This window comes from Fistularia commersonii, chromosome 18 (assembly GCF_037954325.1).
Source record: "Fistularia commersonii isolate RoL2024-O1a breed Wild chromosome 18, RoL_Fcom_v1.0, whole genome shotgun sequence".
In the NCBI taxonomy this organism is placed as follows: domain Eukaryota; kingdom Metazoa; phylum Chordata; class Actinopteri; order Syngnathiformes; family Fistulariidae; genus Fistularia; species Fistularia commersonii.
Window position 1 is genome coordinate 14897117 of NC_141301.1, and position 19420 is coordinate 14916536.

The window sequence follows — 19420 nt, forward strand, 5'->3', positions numbered from 1 at the left end:
CACAATAACATGTTTAAGACATCTCTGGTAAGAATCTGAGGGCAAGCAGACGTCTTTTTATATTACATGTCAAATAAATCCTCTTTTCTTTCTCAATTTTGGTGTGCGAAATTTTTCAAACTCTACTTCGTCGACTTTTTTGATCCAGCACCCGCCCCTAACCGGTTGACTGATGTACATGTGTTTTTCTTTTCTGGCTTTGTGTTTCGCGGACAGAGAAAACACTCAGAGGGCCTCAACTTGGACCGACGGGAGGAGAAGTTTTCGCCGGATTCACTGAAACACCAGCTTTACTTCTTTTTTCTGCTCTAAATGGCAGGGAGCGAAGCAACAAAAGGGGATTTCAATTATATTTACAAATAACTGCGGCTTTTTGGGGTGGGGAAACATGTCCGGGAGGGTTGGAAGGAGCGGAGAAGACAACTGGGGTCTGGTTTGGAGGCAGCAGAGATGAAGATGTGGAGGTTCTCTTAAGAGTGAGGAGGATGGAGAATGTTAGAGGTCCTGGAGATGAAGTGAGTGTTTGGACATGGATGGAAGAGGGGTTGTGGTGATCTGGGTGGAAGGATGCTGCGTCTGCAGCTGCCAGGCTGGAGGTCGAAGTCCTGCGACTGCGCTTTTTTACGCAGGCAGGTTCGGAGTTGGAGGGGATCCTTAATGAGCCACTAACTTCCACTTCCCAAACATACGTTAATGCTGCATGCAGTCCCCATTTTAAAGACAGACACATCCTCAAGTCCAGTTAGTCAAGCAATAAATGTGGTTTACACAGTGCGCACCAGAACACGGAGATGGACCTTTGCAGTATTCTACAATATTCTGGACATGGTTGCTGTAAATGCACATGTGCTGTATAGGAAATGTACAGGATCCAACGAGTCCAGTTCAAGCTTGCAGAAGAACTGAGAAAGACGCATGCAGGTTGTGGAACAGGAAAAACAGAGATAGGAGGTGCTGCGTGAAATGAAAAGGGTTTCTGAAGGGAAAACGACAACATGGCAAGTGCAGAGTTGCAACTGAAATCGTAGTACAAAGAAATGTGGCATTTGCCACAAGTACACCCGCAGAAAATGTAGAAAAGGATCTCCATTTGTGTGTAAAAATTAAAAAAAAAAAAAAAAGCTAAAAACAAGAAAAGTTGTGGAATATGTTCACAATGTGTTTTCAAGGGAATTTATTTGGAATAGTTTTCATTACAATTTTTTTTTTCACTCAAGTCCTGATTACTTTTACCTGTTTTTCTCTTTCGACCAGAGAGCTGGGAAAGGTACCGATCAAATTTGCGACTGCAGCGACCAGGTGATAACATTAACACTTCTTGGAAGGGAAGGAGGGTCTGCAGGAGAAGCAGAAATTTCCAGGACTTCGAGTGTTTTAATGCACATTAAGTTCATAGCATGCTAGCTTTACTTAAGCTATTGAAATCATTTATTTATTCATTATGAGATAAGATAAATTTTAGTGAGTCCTTCTTGGACGGAGGCAGATGATTGGAGAGCATGTGATGATGAAACCCCCGGGTGTGCGCGCGACTGCAACGGCGTCCTTACGTTACTGCTCTTGAGCTTGAAATCGTCCTCGATTTCGTCGGCGCTGTCGTCGTCGGAAACCTCTCCCTCCTCCACGTCGGCCGACAGATAAGCGGGCAGGCGTTTACCCTGGAGACGGCGGGAAACCAGAGAGATTGGAGGAGGCGAGCCAAAATTGTTTTTGCACAAACACACTGCTGGAAGTCCTTTCAGGGTGTCTGAAAAAGTTGGAGAAAATACGGTTCATGCTACAAAACACAGGATAGCACGCAGAGGGAGGACATAAAAGCAGCCCGGAGGCTCGCCGAGCAGCTTTTCCAGCGGCGCCGAGGCCCATTAGAGATCTACTCCCAAGGTGGGAGTGGGCGTTTGGAGTTTGGAGACTCCGCTCTCCAAAATCAATGGCAGACTGCAAGTCTCCGGCGGCCGTTGTTTCTCGCCGAGTGACGGCGGCCGCCTCGACCCGCCACCGCCCGCGGGTTCATCCTTCCCGTCCTCGTACGTCTTTTCAAAAAGCCGTTATTGCCGGTGAGAGCGGAGCGAAGGGGGAGGCGGAGACAGATTTAGAAAGAGAACGGTTTTATTACGATAAAAGAAATAAAATCGATACGGCTCCTTCACACCACTCAGACAGCCTCTTCCGGGGGAAAAATGAGGGCTTGGTTCAAATAATAGATAAAGTCCATTTTATCGGTTCCTGTGAGAATCCAGTGAAAGCCCGCCGGAAGACCTCCGCTGGATAAAGATCTCCTGGAGAGAAGCCAGTCGACGGGAACCTTCTATTTCCCCTTTTATTTCTCTCCAAAAGATCTTATCCATACGTCACACTGTCGGGTTGTCATCTTAAACTGAAAGCCCAGTGACAAGATGGGCTTTGAAATGTCGGCGCAAACTTGAAATATTTATGAAATGGGTGACCGCGCTGAGCAGGTACGTCCAACAGGCCGGGTCTAAACGTCCCCCCATTGAAATACGGGGATTCTTCGACTTGTATTCTTCGTCCCGTGACCGAGCGCCAAAGTCAATTCGCTCCATTCTCTCCCCATTAAAATGGATTCATAGGCTATCAATCCGTTCCGATCCTCGGGTTTTCCTCTGTTCTTAAATAAGAAAAATGTACTTTAGACATAATACAAAAAAAAAAAGAGTATGTAAAGAAATAAACTGGCTTTAAGGGGAATTAATCTTAAAGATCAGATGAAGGTACCGGCAGAGTTTTCATTTGGTGCTTAACTTAACGCACTGGATACACACTTAAAGCTACATTATTGCGAAATGTAACACTCACTCTTTGCTATATTTTCAACTTCATTTAGCAGCGGCTCGTCCGCAGACGTTCCCGCCTTCCGCTGCACCGAAAAGGTCTCCGGCCTTCTCACAAACGATGCTCCGTCTCTTCGCAAACTAGCTCACAGCTGGGCTACTAGCGCCAAGATCTCAGCTCGAAAAGCAAAGCAGAAGAACTACTTGTAAATCAAGGCTCCACTGTGCAGATCTTGTGAGAATTAAGGGATTTGGAGGCTGTTTCCTGCGGACAGGTCAGTGTTTCGGCCTCCCGAATCGTTTCAAATCGTACGCTTAGCAAAGAGGGATTTTGCGGATTCCCTCGCCAAAATGTGTGCAGGATTTCAGATCCTGAATGAATTTTGGAATTTGTTGTAACCACTTTGTGTCCGTGGAGTTTGTGTGTAAACGGAGCGGCAGACGTCGGCGGGAAAACAGACGGCGACTTTTTCTAATTAGGCTTTTTTTTTTTAAACATTTGAAATCGCAGACAGGAAAAAATCAAGCTCCGGTTTAAGGGGAAATAAAATGTGCAAAGCTCAAAACTACAGGGGAAACTAGAATATCTGAGAGGGAAGTAGTTTTTTCTCGCCGTCTGTCCATCTGTGCTTGTCCAGCACTCAGTCCATCTGTCTGCATCCATCCGTCTGTCTTCCTTCCTTTTTTTTTTTCCCTTGCTTTTGCGCCAACACCCCCTCTGGATTCCCGAACAGGCAAAGTAGCACCGAGGTCCTGGTAAACTCTTGTTTCCCCAATCAATGCCGGTATTTTACTGACGTTCTGGGATCAGTCTGCGCTCCAGAACACGTATTTCCGATGCGTTCGCCGCTCGGTAGCATGAAGGCTACGTTCCCTGTGCGCTCATCTTTTCGAACGGTGTCTTTTGGGAAATAACCCCTTCCTTTTTGGAAGAGAGCCTCATTCCAACACCTGGAAAGGCCTTTCAGCGGAGCTGGCTGGGTTTAATTTAGTTATTCTGAACCGAATCAACCTCTGTGCGGTTTAGTGTCGCTGCGGCTTGCGAAACATTTAAAATCCCCTCAAAGCCGTTTCCATTATCTTCAAATATTTGAATACAAAGAAAAGAACCGCCTCGCCCTCACACATCTTGTCCTCCCCTCTGTTCATCTCCTTATCCGCTATAATTAGTTGTTTGGCGGCACCGATATTAAATATGCATGAACGGTGAGCGGTTCACCTCGCTCGGACAAACAGAAGGGGAGTTATAACACGTACATATTCCTCACAAGTGGGTTGGATCTCTAGCTTTTCTGTCTCAGCTGTGTAAAAACACTTTGCTGTTCGTCAACAAAACGAGACATAATACACACGATATATGATATATACACTCACCGGCCATTTTATAAGGTACACCTGTCCAACTGTTGGTTAACACTTAATTTCTAATCAGCCAATCAAATGGCGGCAACTCAGTGCATTTAGGCATGTAGACGTGGTCAAGACGATCTCCTGCAGTTCAAACCGAGCATCAGTCTGGGGAAGAAAGGTGATTTGAGTGACTTTGAACGTGTCATGGTTGTTGGTGCCAGAAGGGCTGGTCTGAGTATTTCAGAAACTGCTGATCTACTTGGATTTTCACGCACGACCATCTCTAGGGTTTACAGAGAATGGTCCGAAAAAGAAAGAATATCCAGTGAGCGGCAGTTCTGTGGGCGGAAATGCCTTGTTGATGCCAGAGGTCAGAGGAGAACGGCCAGACTGGTTCCAGCTGATAGAAAGGCAACAGTGACTCAAATAACCACCCGTTCCAACCAAGGTAGGCAGAAGAGCATCTCTGAACGCACAGTGCGTCCAACTTTGAGGCAGATGGGCTACAGCGGCAGAAGACCACGCCGGGTGCCGCTCCTTTCAGCTAAGAACAGGAAACTGAGGCTACGATTTGCACGAGCTCATCGAAATTGGACAATAGAGGTTTGGAAAAACGTCGCCTGGTCTGATGGGTCTCGATTTCTGCTGCGACATTCGGATGGTCGGGTCAGAATTTGGCGTCAACATGAAAGCATGGATCCGTCCTGCCTTGTATCAACGGTTCAGGCTGCTGGTGGTGGTGTAACGGTGTGGGGAATATTTTCTCGGCACTCTTAGGGCCCCTTGGTACCAATTGAGCATCGTTGCAACGCCACAGCCTACCTGAGTATTGTTGCTGACCGTGTCCATCCCTTTATGACCACAATGTACCCAACTTCTGATGGCTACTTTCAGCAGGATAATGCGCCATGTCATAAAGCTGGAATCATCTCAGACTGGTTTCTTGAACATGACAATGAGCTCACTGGACTCGAATGGCCTCCGCAGTCACCAGATCTCAATCCAATAGAGCATCTTCGGGATGTGGTGGAACGGGAGATTCGCATCATGGATGTGCAGCCGACAAATCTGCGCCAACTGTGTGATGCCATCATGTCAATATGGACCAAACTCTCTGAGGAACGCTTCCGGCACCTTGTTGAATCTATGCCACGAAGAATTGAGGCAGTTCTGAAGGCAGAAGGGGGTCCAACCCGTTACTAGCATGGTGTACCTAATAAAGTGTCCGGTGAGTGTAGATGCAGTGATGATGAATGACTATGCACGAGCTAATTTTACCCTTGAAATATGAAAAAAATTCACAATACGAATACAAGAAAATCAAAATTCGAAATTTGCACGATACGCGCCAACTGAGTTCCTACGACTCCAATGCGCTTCACGACGCCGCCGCATCTTCTGAATTGACGCCGTTCTCAACTTGAACACCTCGCAACTTCCAGCATCCCTCGGCCACTTGGTCCAGGTAGTTGGTACAGTCCACATATCTGGTGTTGTGGTCCTATCTCTCGTGGCATCGTCTTATATCTGTGCTAATTTTGTGTATTTTTTTTTTTAATAATCATCATGGACCCTAGGAAAGCAAGTGCTGAACCCAGAAAGAAGATGCTTTCAATGGAAATGAAGCATAAAATAATAGCGAAGCGCGAACGTGTGACCCATATCACACGCCAATATGATCGCAATCCACGATATTTACTTTCCTAAAGCAAAAGGAATCCATGAAGCCTTCCAAGAGTATTACTGTTATGTCACAAAAACCAACATCGATACATGAGTACTTGGAAAAATTGCGTCAGTTTTAAAACTTTGAAAAAAACTAGTTCAGTCGTGACGCATTGGGGGCGCGTCAACTATAAGTTTACTATAACCATAATTTTTCTTTTTGATGTCCCTTCCATTATTCATATCCTTCTCTTTCTGTTTTTTTTAATATCCTTATTTTGCGAGTTCGGAATGAATTAACTTGTTCCGTTATTTTAAATGAGGATCCAAAACAATTAATAAAATAAAAATACGAATCCACTTCTGGATCAAATTAAATTTGTATCTTAAGCTACCGCTATATATATATATATATGGAAAAAAAATAAAGGGAACACTTCAACAACACAAAAGATTGCAAAAGACATCCACAAATTAACAAGCATAAAAATAAACAGAACGAAGGGAGGGAAAAAAAAAAAAAGCATAATATTGCAACAAGATTATCGATTTGAAAATAATCCGATTCATAAAATATATACTGCACAATAAAATAAAGGGATCATTTCATTTACAGTCAATCACTTATGTGAAATTAAACTGTCAACTCGGGAAGTGACACGGATTTTAGTTTTATGGACATTATCAGCCTGTAGTGTGTTTTTCTACTTTAATTTGTAGCACAACTCCAAATCCAGACCTCCATGTGTTCGTACATTTAATTTCCATTGATAATTTTTGCGTGATTTTGTTGTCGGCACATTCAACGATGTAAAGAACAAAGTATCTCATAAGAATATTTCATTCGTTCAGACTGAGGATGTGCTATTTTAGTGTTTTCTATTTTGCGCTGCAGTTTATATTGAATAAATTTGGGGAAAAATACCTCACTGACACTTATCAAGCATCAGATAATGTAAGATGTATAACTCCATCCATGAAGCGGAGCCTCTTGTACTTACTTTTATGAGTATCTTCCCCTGCAGGCTCTGAGGGCTGGGTAAGGTTTTGGCGTCGCCGCTCAGCACGTCTCCCACGTCCAGCTTGTCGGCAAAGACCTCCCTGAGGTACTGGGCGATCTTCTTCTGCTGCTGGATGCTGCAGTGGTTCTCGATGGACAGGATGACGGGGTACCTTGGTGAGAAGATCAAACACAGGATTCCCTCTGAGTCTCACACACACACACACACACTTATACACACAATTTACACCAGATGTAGGGAGCTTTTTTAGCCATCTCGCTCTCAGTGAGTGTTTTCGATTCAAAAAGATGAAATGACATGAGGCCACAAGGCAGCAGCGCTCTGAAAACACACACACACACACACACACACAAGATGCTAGACATCATGCATATTGTTTCAATTCTTCTGCATTTCATTGTTTTGGCCTTTTCCATCCCTTCAAGGAGGCTTCAAGATGACAAGATCCACAAAGCCAGGGGGGACCCACAAGAATAAGAGGGTCCAGGTCTGAAAATTCTTCTAATGAGAAGTCCCAAGGCATGCAAACACACACACACACACACACACAAAGACAGAGCAAGTGCCATGTAGTCATGTCATTTTATAGACAGTGACACCCCATCGCTCTTTTCAGTTGAAGACAGCGGGGCAACTCAATGAGCTGTGTAATGTGTGTGTTTGTGTGTGTGTGATCAGGGAGGTTGCCCCATTTCCATCCAGCCCAGGGGTCATTAATCATTTTAACAGGTGGCACTGAAGATAACGCATTAGCCGCCCGTGAAACCCGAGGACAGCGGCGAGCGGAGTGAAGATAGAGGAAGAACAAAATGTTCAAAATAAAAGACGGGTCGTCATCCGAGGAGATTAATAATCCGGAGGACGTCACAGCCGTCTCTCCTCGGCCGCCTCCCTTCACGATCCTGTCTCGGACGCTTGCGGGAATCCTCGTGGAATCGAATCAGCTTCGTTAAGATGTTGAAGTGTCCGCGGGAACCAACGACAGGCGGGCGATCGGTGGTTTGAATTGCACATTTTATAAGCTTCTACATATATTATGTATAACAGATCCCGACCGCCACCGGACGAGAGGTCGCCGGTCAGTCGCAGGCCCGCATTTAGAAATGCAAGCGTTCACTCGCACGTCATAAAAAGACATACAAGCATAATTAGCGCAGGGGTCGGCAACCTTTAACACTCAGAGCCATTTGGAGCCGTTCCCCCCACAGTAAAGCAAACAGCGGGAGCCACACAACCCTTTGGAAATTTAAAATGAAGAAACATATAACGTTATTTTTTGAAAAAATGTGTTGTTTTTTTTTCCTTTTATTTCCATTTTTTTTTTCATTGATTTTTAATTGATTCTGATTTATTCTCAATTTTTTTTCCCCATTGATTTTTTTTTTTTTTTTTGATTTTTTTTTTTTTTTTTCTGCATGCAACAAAACATTTTTAGTGCTGGGTTGAAAGGTTACATTTAAGCAAAATACTAAACGTCTCTTCGATTCCTTATATTTATGAAAAAAAAAAAAAAAAAGCCGGACTTAAATGATCGACCGGCAACAAACCAAAAATGTCGTCGTATCTGAGTGCCATCATCCTTTTACTGGCGTGCAGTCGCTTATTAAGAGCAACAAAAACATTTGAACACGTTTTATTTAGAGGTTGCAAGATCGCCATCATCTTCAAATTTAAAATGACATTCTAAAAATGAAAAAACTAAAATAAAATACATTTTTAAATCATCAACTCTTTGCAAAAGCCATGCAAAAGCATCTGAGGGGTCAAAAAGCCGCGGGTCTCCAACCCCTGGTCTAGACAAACAGGCATTCACTCTCGTTCACACGTCCGACAAAAATCCCATTTGCTCGTTATATAAAGATATGCAAACATTCACCCTCTCATTCAAATGTCATGTAGAGACATACAAGTATTGCCCTTCTCGTTCCTCATTCATCCACTGAAGCTACTCCATGTTTTTGGGAGGAAACCAGAGAACACCAGGCAGACATTTGGAGATGATGGAGGCTCCTCTCCGAAAGCTCCCCCTGTGGGAATCCAAGCCGGGACCTCCTGGCAGCGAGGCGGCGGCGCTAAGCGCCCCAAAACCGAGGTCTTCCAATCAACCACCAATCACGTCTGTCGATTCCAAGCTATTCCTCTCCTGTCGGAGCCCGAACCAACCCGGCCTTCCGCCCGTGTGTTTAGAAAACCCTCTCCGGCTTTAACTTTCTTGTTTTCCGTCTCTTTCATTGGATCCTCTGTCCAATCTCAGCGTTGTTTGCTCATCCGTCCGTCCCCTCGATTGCTTTGTTCGCCTCGATTCCTCCCCGCCGCCCTCAGCGGGTCCCGGCCCGCCTCGGACAGGCGTCTGAGTTAGAATAAGGCCGGACAGAATCCCGCTTTTAAATTTAGCTCCAAGCCCGGTTTCATCACAAACAACAAATCTACTCCGCAGTCATCGCTTTCTGGGTCTTCATCCCAGCGGATTTGGGCCACCATGGCAGAAGGTGTGCATTGTCGGACCCGACCGAGATAAAGCGAGGCTCCTCCGGGAGCCGGAGGAATTCTGCTAAGCAGATGGCGCAATCATAGACGCTAATTACTGTTAGCGTTCTCTGCGGTGAATACAAACCTGCCAGAATGTTGCTGCTTGTATGAAAACATCTATCAGGCTTTTTTCCCGCCGAGCCAAACGCGAGGAACGCTTCAATCAACGGGAAGCGAAGAGACACTTTTCCTCTTGGATTTGTGATAAAGTATCTCGTATCTTTGTTTAAGAGTTGGCACAAAATAATTTGAGTTAGCTTGTAGCCCCTTGTGAAGCTGCTGCAGGCTTCCTCTGCTGAAGGATATCCGCCTCTTCCCAACCCATCGTGGACCTTCATCAATGCATGATAGCAACCTTGCGTCTCCTCCCGAGTTCTTGGGCTGTCATTTCCCAGGCTTGATCTTCTGCGTATCTCACCAGGAGTCCGCTATTATTTCCTCTTATTAGTTCTTTTAATTGCAGGTATTAGCATGTAACAGTCAGCACTACTAGCATAGGTAGCAATAGATCATCTGCCCCTCCTGACCCTCATACGCCTTCTGACTCTCCGACTCCGACGCTTTCTGTCTCTCTGGTCGAGGCAGAAGGACGCTCACACTGAGCTGGGCTTTGCCAGAGGTTTACGCACTGGTAAAAATGCAGTTGTTTCCTTGAAAGTGCTTGCTTACGGGTGAATATAGGGTTTTTTGTCGATCACATGTCAAACTCAAGGCCCGCGGGCCAAATGTGGCCCACAAGAACGTCTTCAAAGGTCTGAGTGTCTTAAATTAAATCAGTCAAACACCTGCATTGACCATAAGCTACATTTCCCACCAGTTCCTGCCGATCATGTTACCCGCGGTCTTGTTAAATACATTGCATTCTTCATTATCATGTATTAAAAGATTAAGTGTGATAGACTTCATGGAAGGTGTTCGGGCGAAACGGGAAACCGTTTGAGGCAGATTCTTAAATGGTTCTTCTACCGGTTGGTTTAATTGACAAGAAAATGTCCGAAACATTAACATTCTAAACACAAAGAGGATTAACTCACTGGTTATTTATGAAGGCGTATTTGTTGATTGTCTCGATGACAGATTTGAAGGGGATCTTGGAGGTCAGGGTGTAGCCATGTTGAACCATCGGCTCTCCGTCGGGTCCGTCCCAACAATCAACTGCAAAAAAAAAAAAAACAGAAAATGAGAAATGTTTGTGTGAGAATTCCATTTTCAAACAACTTATTTTTCCCATCGCTCTCAGCAGCAGAAGCACTCCGACTCCAGATATATCACTGACGTCCAAGTAACATCACGAAAGAGTGAGCAGCAGCTATCAGTCTGCAGGAGTGATGATTTAAAAAGTGCAATAGATTTCTTTAGGAAGGGATCAAATCAACCAAACTAGTAAACCTATGTAGGTTGGACCTGAACCTAACTGGACCTAATAGTAGCACCTATAGTGAGTTTTCTTTTGAAAAGGTCTCAAACTTCCACAAGGATTCACCGACAGGCTTCGGTTGTTCTTGATGATCCCAGAAAAAATATTGTCTGGTCTCATCCACCGAGCTCACGCTGTTGCTTTCAGTCCAGACAAGAGGACAAAGAGCACTTTCATAAATGCCCGATTTGAGCCATGAGTCAGTCGGCGGACAGTTCAGCCTTCATTTAGCCAGGAGGTACGTGGCTGTTTGGGTACAGCCTCACAGCAACATCTAGTGAGGTTGTTGGTGACACGGGGACGAGTCCCAGACGACATCCCTGCCCCAAAAACAAGAGGTGGCAAGTCCAACGGGAGACTGCACTTATCTGCAGCAGTCATGAATAAATAAGCTCTTGATGCATTATCACACTTTCCATAACCTTAAGACCCATGGATAACCACCTGAGCATCTGGACTTTTGAGGGTTTACAATGAAGACTGACCTTCCACGCAGCGGCAGCCGGACTGCAGCACCCAAGCATACATGTCCGTCTTGGAGTGCGAGAGGAGCTGGTCCCCGGTCAGGTAGGTGTTATGAGAGGAGGCGATGAAGTAGTTGCACAGAGGCTGGTCCATGTCTTGATTCACTTGGTGGTGCAGGGGGTTGAAGATGTCACATGTCGGGCTGCGCATGAAACTGGTGAAACCTGGTGGGGAAAAAAAAAGATGGAAATTTAAAAAAAAAAAATCAAAGTGGACTGATTTTATATGGCAGCCTCCCTCCAGCAGCGATTTACATACACACACAAAATAAATCGAATAGCTTTGTTTGTACCTTTGTCTTTAATTTATAGCAAGACACCCATTGTATAGGTACAGGAAATAGAAAATTAATACAATTAAATTCCAAATATACAAAAATGATCTGACAATATAAATGCCCTTACCACAAAATAAAAATACTGTAATTGTAAGCAAATAATTACTACTAGTCTAAATTCAAATTTCAGGACTATCTCAGAAAATTAGAATATTGTGATAAAGTTCTTTATCTTCTGTCATAAAATTACAGAAACAAAAATGTCATATTCTGGATTCATTACAAATCAACTGAAATATTGCAAGCCTTTTATTATTTTAATATTGCCGATTATGGCTTACATCTTAAGAAAACTCAAACGTCCCATCTCAAAATATGAGATCATGAAAAAGTAATTTCGTTTTTTTTTTTTTAATATACACACACATAATATTCACAATATTCTAATTTTCTAAGACAGTCCTGTACATAAATGTAAACATGTCAGTCTTCGTGCTGTCAAATGTCTCATCTTCTCACCTTACCAGTAATTTGTATCTGTGTACACTTTATACCTTATAGTTTAATGGAACAGTGCACTTTACAGTTTAATTTGCACTATTATTTTGTTAATTTCCTGTCACTGTGAGGTCGTGACCAGCGTTTTCTCGATTCCTCTACGTCTAGTACAAGTGGAGAAATTGAAAATAAAAATAATAAAAACAAGGGGTCTCCTCCATAAATCTGCCCTTATTTGGTATTGTTTATTCTTAAATTTGACCACTTTTTCACTTTAATTGATTCTTTTAAATGTTTATCTGTGTGGTGTGCTTGAGTGTCGAGTAAGGCGCCTTAAATAAAACATATTTTCTATCCCCGCTTTGTCCTCCTACAGCTGATCGCTTTCTCAGTCTTCCTCCTCCTGCGCGCTAAAACCATGAAACTCATCTTCTTCGGCGTCGGAATTGAGCGCCCCAGAATTTCACGGTCATTCCATCGGTCCCATGTGACCAGGCGAAATGTTTCGGCAGCATGAAGCTTGTAACCCCCATAAAAAAAATAAAAAAAACATAAACTAGCCTCATTGTTGTTTAATCACAACGTGTGTGGAAAAAAAAAAAAAAAAAAAAGTAGCAGCTTTTAGCCCGAAAATGACGGTAGTAATCATTTTATTCGTTGTTATAATTACACATTACTTTACATGTGAATCAATGCTTTTGCATTTTAAAAAAAAGACAGTAATAACTATTTTTTTTTGGCCTATTATGTGGCCCTTAGCGGTTACCTGTAGCGCTTATGGGCCTTCATGGGAATAAAAGCGCGCAGGATGTGAATTCAGAGACGGATGAAGGCTAATAACTGGGAAGAAAGCATCTGTTCATCCGGACAGAGGAGACGGGCGAGCAGCAGGGATGGAAAAAAAAAAAAAAAAATCAGGGGGAAGGCGGTTATAAAAGGAAATATGGCGGAGATTGGTGTTGTAATCAGAGGGGACACTCAATTTCATCATCCGGGCTGAAGCCAGATTGGAAGCGTAATCTGTGTGACGCGAATCCCACGACGAACGGCGGCGGAGTGACAGGCGGCGACGACACACTGTCGAGTAAGAGCTCATCGCGCTGCGGAGGATGTGTGTTTACCGTGAAAAATCCAAAAGCAGAGTGTGTGTGTGTGTGTGTGTGGCCTGCGGGGCGTCAGGCCGATCAGCGGGAAACACTCGTGCCTGAGACGACGAGATTAGTCTCGCCCTCCACCTCCTTTCTCGCTCTTCTCGTACTCGCCGCTCTCGTTTCCGTCAAACTGTCTCTCCTCGCCCCCTCATTCTTCTACGCCGGTTCTTTCCTTCCTCTTCGCTCCATCTTCTGCTTCGCTTCAAAACGCCGCCGTGCATTTCGACCCAAATATAGTGCGCGCAAACCCCGGGGAAGGTTCTTCTCACCTTCGATCCCCAGGACGCCTCTCTGTTTGTTCTCGTCAGACACCTCGAACTTGTCGATGATCTCGGCGGTGAACTCCGGAGTCACGCCGACCATCTGATGAAGACAAAGGAGACAGGAGAGGCTTTTATGAGAGAAGGTGAACGAAGGACTTCCACAACGTGGAGAAGCGTGGTCTCCTGATTGGTCGGCACACGGAGTAGCCTTTTCAACATTCTAGGGCGCTTTCTATGTTTTTTTGAGCTTAATCTTTTGTGATTTTGCCCTTTATTCTCAATTTTCTTTTAAAATATTCCTGATGTGCCCCCCAATGCCCCTCGGGAACAAATTGTGTTTTACTGATTCTGATTCTAAAGATGGTCTCTTTCACAATAGTAAGAGTTGAGAACAACTTTATTTATCCCGAAGGAAATTGTTGTGCCAGAGTTTCAAGTAAAAAACATAACAGTAATAGATAATAGTAGGAAGGAGGAAGAATAAGAAATACAAAGAAATATAAATTGTCTTAACTGTTAACGACAAAGATTTGAACATTCCCTGCGGCTGAGGGAAGAAGAGAAGTAAGATAACGAATCCCTGACAGCTGGACCTCCGCGAGGTCAAAGTTCACCGCCGTTGTGCCGCACGTTGCTTTGGTCTTCGGGGCGTCCCTCAACCGGGGACGTCGTCGGTCGGATTCCCGGCTTTACGTGTCTGCGTCCTTGTCCCAGACCCTGAACTGACGCCGAACCCCAGCCGGTCGCTCCGGGACGTCTGGATTTCTTGCTGGTGTTAAAATTAATCGCAGACAATTTTCAAGCGATGGCCGTTTTCCACACCAGCAAATATCAGCCTAAATATAGCAGCACGGAGGAAGGACGGCGTAGAAAAGAAATATAACGGGAGCGCCGGAAGAGGGGGGGGGGGGGGGGGGGAGGGGGTCGGCGGACGTTAATCTCGCGGTTGACGGATCGGCCGAGCCGAGCCCCGCGGACCGAGCGCGGGAACGTAATCAGTCAATTTCCTGCAGCTGAAATCCAAAAAAATCACGACGGCTGATTGTAGAGGCGGCGCTTCGGAGAATGTGATTGATGGATATTTGACGACCGGCGTGACCGCTTACCTTCTGCTCGCTGCGCAGGAAGTTGGCCAGCTCCTCCGCCGTCATGTGGTCCTTCCTGTCGCTGTAGGCCATCATGAGCAGGAACAGATCCCGCCTCAGAGACATCATCTTGTAGAACACGGAGAACTCCTCGTAGGTCAGCGTGCCCTGCTGGTCGTCCGTGTCGGCCTCCTGACGGCGGCGAAGCGGAGGCGTCGGCGCGTTAGAGATGGAGACACTATTACTGATCAAATACAATATCGAGGCTTGAGCGAACATCTCAAAACTGGAAAACACGGGGTTTCTGGAGCTAAAGCTTGAGAATCTAGCACAAAATAAACACTGCGGTGACCTTGGGCTGCAAAAAAAAAAAGATAATTAATATACAATTATTTGAAATCAAAGGGCATTCATACAGATTACATTTGTATACAAGAATATTCTCACCAGGAGTCAAATTATCTCATTATATTAAAATTATCTTAATTGCCGGTATTAGCATGTAATGGTTAGCGCTATTAGCATTAGTATGTTTGGTTTTTTTTGCGTCGCTATTGTCACAGTTATTATCCTTGTCATTTCAGTTGTCTATTCTCATCTTTGCCGTCTCTTCCCCCCCCATTCTGTTGTTTCTTCGTATCCTTGTTGTTTGTAGATGTCTTTTAATTGTCTATATTTATAGATATAATTGTTGCGCTGCTGTGACAAAAGAGGGGATCAATAAAGCATATCTTATGCTAGCCGGTTAGCATGTTCAGCCTCTATCCGTTTACCTGCTCTGCTAATATTATGGGATACACGTGGTTTCACATGGTTCTGGCTCGGCAGTGAAGGCTTTATCGGCCGTGGTATTGGATCCGTGCCGACGGTCTAAAATAGAAATGCGCCGACCATCAGGAGCCGTCCTCCTAATCTGGCATCAATCTGCATTTCTTCCTCCCTCCCCTGAGATTTCGCGCCGCTCATCACGAGCCGCCCTCGTGTCACAAATCCCTCTCCGAGTCGTTTTTCCTCCCTTATCTCATATCCCTCCCGACACGTCGCCCGAGGACGCTCGCTCCGCACGCCGAGCTCGCCGCCATCCGCGGGCTCGTATTACCTGGATCTCAGGGGAAGGGGGGCCTATTGAACCTCACATGAAATCTAATGATACCGGCTAATTTGCCTTTCACACTCTGGTAATGAGCAGGCGGCGACTCCGGGGAATCCTTCTGGGGTGGAATCCGCACACGTACGCAGGGAGGACAACGCTCTTCATCAAAAATGCATGGAGAGAAAACAAACGGGGAGTTTTTGTAAGAACCCGGCCGAGGTACGGCGCAAAAAAAAAAAAAAAAAAGACTGCTTTCTTTTGGAGAAATCAAAGGTTCAGAAATGCAGTTTGATTCTCTGCATCGACCATCAAATTACGATTGTTTGTGAACGAGAGGAACCCGGGTGGAACGGTGAAGCTACAGGGAGTGGAGATCAAGAAGGTGGAGGATTTCAAGACAAAATACAATTTATCACCACCTATTTCATGACTGATCATCCACCAGCTAGTTCCAAGATGTGACGCAGATTTCTGAGATGTTCCACCTTTGAGGAGCTTGGGTTAACAGTCAAGAGCGTTGGAGAACGTGGAAAAGAGGTGAAGAAACAGGTGGAGAAAAGTGTCTCGGGCACGAAGAGATAGAAGACTATCAGCCAGAAGGAAAGGTGGAGGAGACCAGACATGTTTGGTTTGGAGGCGGCGGCTCCAAACCAGAGATGAAGATGCTGAGCTTCTCTTTGAGGACGGATGGGATCAGGAATGAGTCCAGAGGGACGTGACATGGTAGATGTTTCGGAGAGGAGGTCAGAGAAGCCAGACTGAGATGGTTGAGTCATAGATAGACGAGGGAGAGTCAATCTATTGGTAGGCGGATGCTGGAATTGGAAGACCAAGAGAAGATCGATGGACGTAGTGAGAAGTTAGTTGGTGCGAGAGAGGAGGATCCAGAGAACAGGGTTAGATGGAGAAGGTTGTTCCTCTGGAGACCCCTGAAGGGAAAAGTTCCATTCGATTCTTCGAGCGAGTCTTCGGGAAAGGCGACGAGAAGGTGGAGAGCGTTCGCATCGAGGAGTCTTTCCCGAGGAGGAACCAGGAATCCAACCACCAACCCACCTCAGATCATTTTCAGCAGGACCTCCATCTCCGTCCTGGAGACGGTTGCGGCGCACGGCTTCCTGACATCAGCTTCCACGCGACTTTAAAAATTGAAGCCTTCATCTGCCTCGTCCTTCATCCTCCCCTCCGGCCCGAAAGGGTTCCTCCCGCCGATGAACGTATGAAATATTTCTGCCGCATGAATCCAAATTACACGGAAGGATAAAAAATGCATCAGACGTCGGATTTCAGCGGTTTTTCCATGAGGAGCTTTGACGTGTTCCACCAGGGTTTTTCAGTTTAATTAGATGGCTTTATCTTCTATGGAAGCAGATTTGATGCGTGATAAATTTGTTCGGTGCAGGAGGTGGTTTCATAGTTTCGCTGCACCTCGGAATAAACCCGTCGTTCTTATGCAACACGTAAGTTACGGGCTATAGAGCGCACGTTTATGATTTTTAAGAAAAAAGAAATTGTAGGTAAAAAAATCCGCGGTTGTCCTTGTTGAAACCCTACCTGACCCAACAGTCGGCACCTATCGGTTCAGGACTACTGCGATTCCCTCCTAGCTGGACGACCTGCTTGTGCAATAAAACCACTGCAGATGGTCCAGAATGCTGCAGCACGGTTGGTATTCGCTCAACCCAAAAGGGCTCATGTTACACCTCCGTTCATCCAGTTGCACTGGTTACCAGCAGCTGCCAGGATCAAGCACAAGGCCCTGACCCTGGCATTCAAAACCACCTCAGGAGCAGGTCCAGCATATCTGAACGAAATGATAAGACCTTATGTTCCTGGCAGAGAGCTGCGTTCCTCTAATACAAACCCACTAGCAGTACCTTTTGCTCGCTCTAAGCGATCTCAGGCAAAACTGTTCTCAGTTCTACTACCTCAGTGGTGGAACAAACTTTCAGAAGCAACAAGACTAGCATCGTCTCTCTCAACCTTCAAGAAACAGGTAAAAACTTTTCTCTTTCAGGACTTTTTACTGCACTGATGCCCCAGATCAGGTTAGGCAGCAAGTTAGGCTATGCAGTGTGTGTGTGTGTACGTTTGTGTATGTCTTTGTAAAAAAAAAAAAAAAAAACTCACTAACCCAAGCTTACTGTTCTGTATATTTCCTGTGCATCGTGTATTTGCAGTCACTATGTCCTCTATTGTAAGTCGCTTTGGATAAAAGAGTCTGCCAAACGTAATGTAATAAAACAGGAGATATTTACACAGGAAGATGCGACAGGAAACATATTTTTGAGAATTTGGATGATACAACAACCGTTATAACCCATTTCCCCCCCCAGAGAAGATGCTGAATTTGCGTGCAGCAGCTCTATTTCCCTATTGGACGGCCAAACTGATCGCTTTCAACTTGAAAGCCTCATCAAATGCATTTCTGCGCGTCTTGTGTACAAAAACCACAAAATGGACCATCTGAAGATTTATCATAAACGCAATCGGGTTTGCCGAAACTGCATCATCTGTCCACTGTGACCATGTTAGCGGAAGGATAGCATCGTCGTAAAAGCCTCAGTTATCAAAGCGTGTGAAAAAAGTAGCGGCTTGTATGGCAGAACTTCATCCATCCATCTTCTTCCAGACCTCCCTCTCCCATGTCAACCAGTTCTTTTGGGGGATCTCAGACCAGCTGAGGGACGCCCCTCCGGCTTCCCGGATGGTGGAACTTCTGAGAAAAGCCCGGACACCCTGAGGAGGAACCTCGTTTTGGTCGTCTTCTCTGCACCCCGTGCTCAGAGGCGAGAAACGTGGACCGACCGGCGAACCGAGAGCTCCTTCTTCGCGGAGGCGCCGACATACAAGGACAACGGCGACTGCGTGTTCTAACCTGGAACATTTGCTTGACCTTCCTCCGCGGCAGGTTGACGTTGAGCTTGTGGAGGAGCTGGTAGATCTCGTCTATGTTCAGGAGGCCGTCTCCGTTCTTGTCGGCCTCCTCGAAGGTCTGCTTCATCCACGTCAGGAGGAATTAAGGACAACAAGCAAAGGAGAAGCAAAGACGCGGTAGATCGGATTCAGGCATTCAATGACTAAACGTTTAATAAAGAATATTTAGAGTTCCCGATGACTTCATGGCTTGATGAGACCGATCATGCAACTAGAATTATCATGGCTCTTGGAAGGCCTGGTAAACGGATCGCACGGGGAAATCCACGTGGTCACAGATAGCGTCCGAGCAGATACGCCGCACTCCTGGAGAAGGATATTGGTCGTGAGTGCGCTGCCGTTTGGCCAGCGAGTCCTCGTCGCTGATCCCCGCCATCAAGTAGCGCAGGCCGGTGATCCAGGTCCTGGCTTCGTCCGGGTTGGACGTGACCAGGTCCAGGGACTCCATGTGGTTGCCGTGGTAAACGGTGAAGCAGCAGGCGGCGTCGAAGCCGCCCTCCGGGTGCCGGTGGAAGACGTCGGACTGACCGCCCTCCGTCACCTTGTACAGCGAGTCGATGGTGACTGAGAACGCAAGAAAAAGGGGTGACCAGGAAAATCATACCATGATTACCTAGAAATTCCACCAAGTCCAAATGTTTCCTTTGTTTGAATGTAAAGAATAAAAATCTTTATATGTAATGAGCTGTTCCTTTAAGAAAATACATGACGAACAAGATTAGATTCATGAAGAAAAATGCAATTTCAACACCAGTTTGCCATCTTGTTGTATGTTTCTCATGGCAGCACCGAAATTGCTGCATCCACACTGAGCATACG

The 19420-nt window shown here is 45.5% G+C and overlaps 1 protein-coding gene across 8 annotated transcripts in view; it reads right to left on the minus strand.

Annotated features, from left to right (window-relative positions):
- Positions 1-19420, minus strand: part of plch1 (phospholipase C, eta 1) — a 64791-nt gene that overhangs the window by 19923 nt on the left and 25448 nt on the right. For all 8 annotated transcript variants that reach the window (XM_086165011.1, XM_086165010.1, XM_086165009.1 and 5 more), the window contains 8 exons: positions 18922-19165; positions 18543-18672; positions 14596-14766; positions 13496-13589; positions 11261-11464; positions 10393-10513; positions 6809-6980; positions 1551-1658 (listed from right to left, as the gene is read on the minus strand). In XM_086165011.1, the coding sequence (XP_086021137.1) occupies positions 1551-1658; positions 6809-6980; positions 10393-10513; positions 11261-11464; positions 13496-13589; positions 14596-14766; positions 18543-18672; positions 18922-19165 (1244 nt within the window). The remainder of the gene's footprint in view (positions 1-1550; positions 1659-6808; positions 6981-10392; positions 10514-11260; positions 11465-13495; positions 13590-14595; positions 14767-18542; positions 18673-18921; positions 19166-19420) is intronic.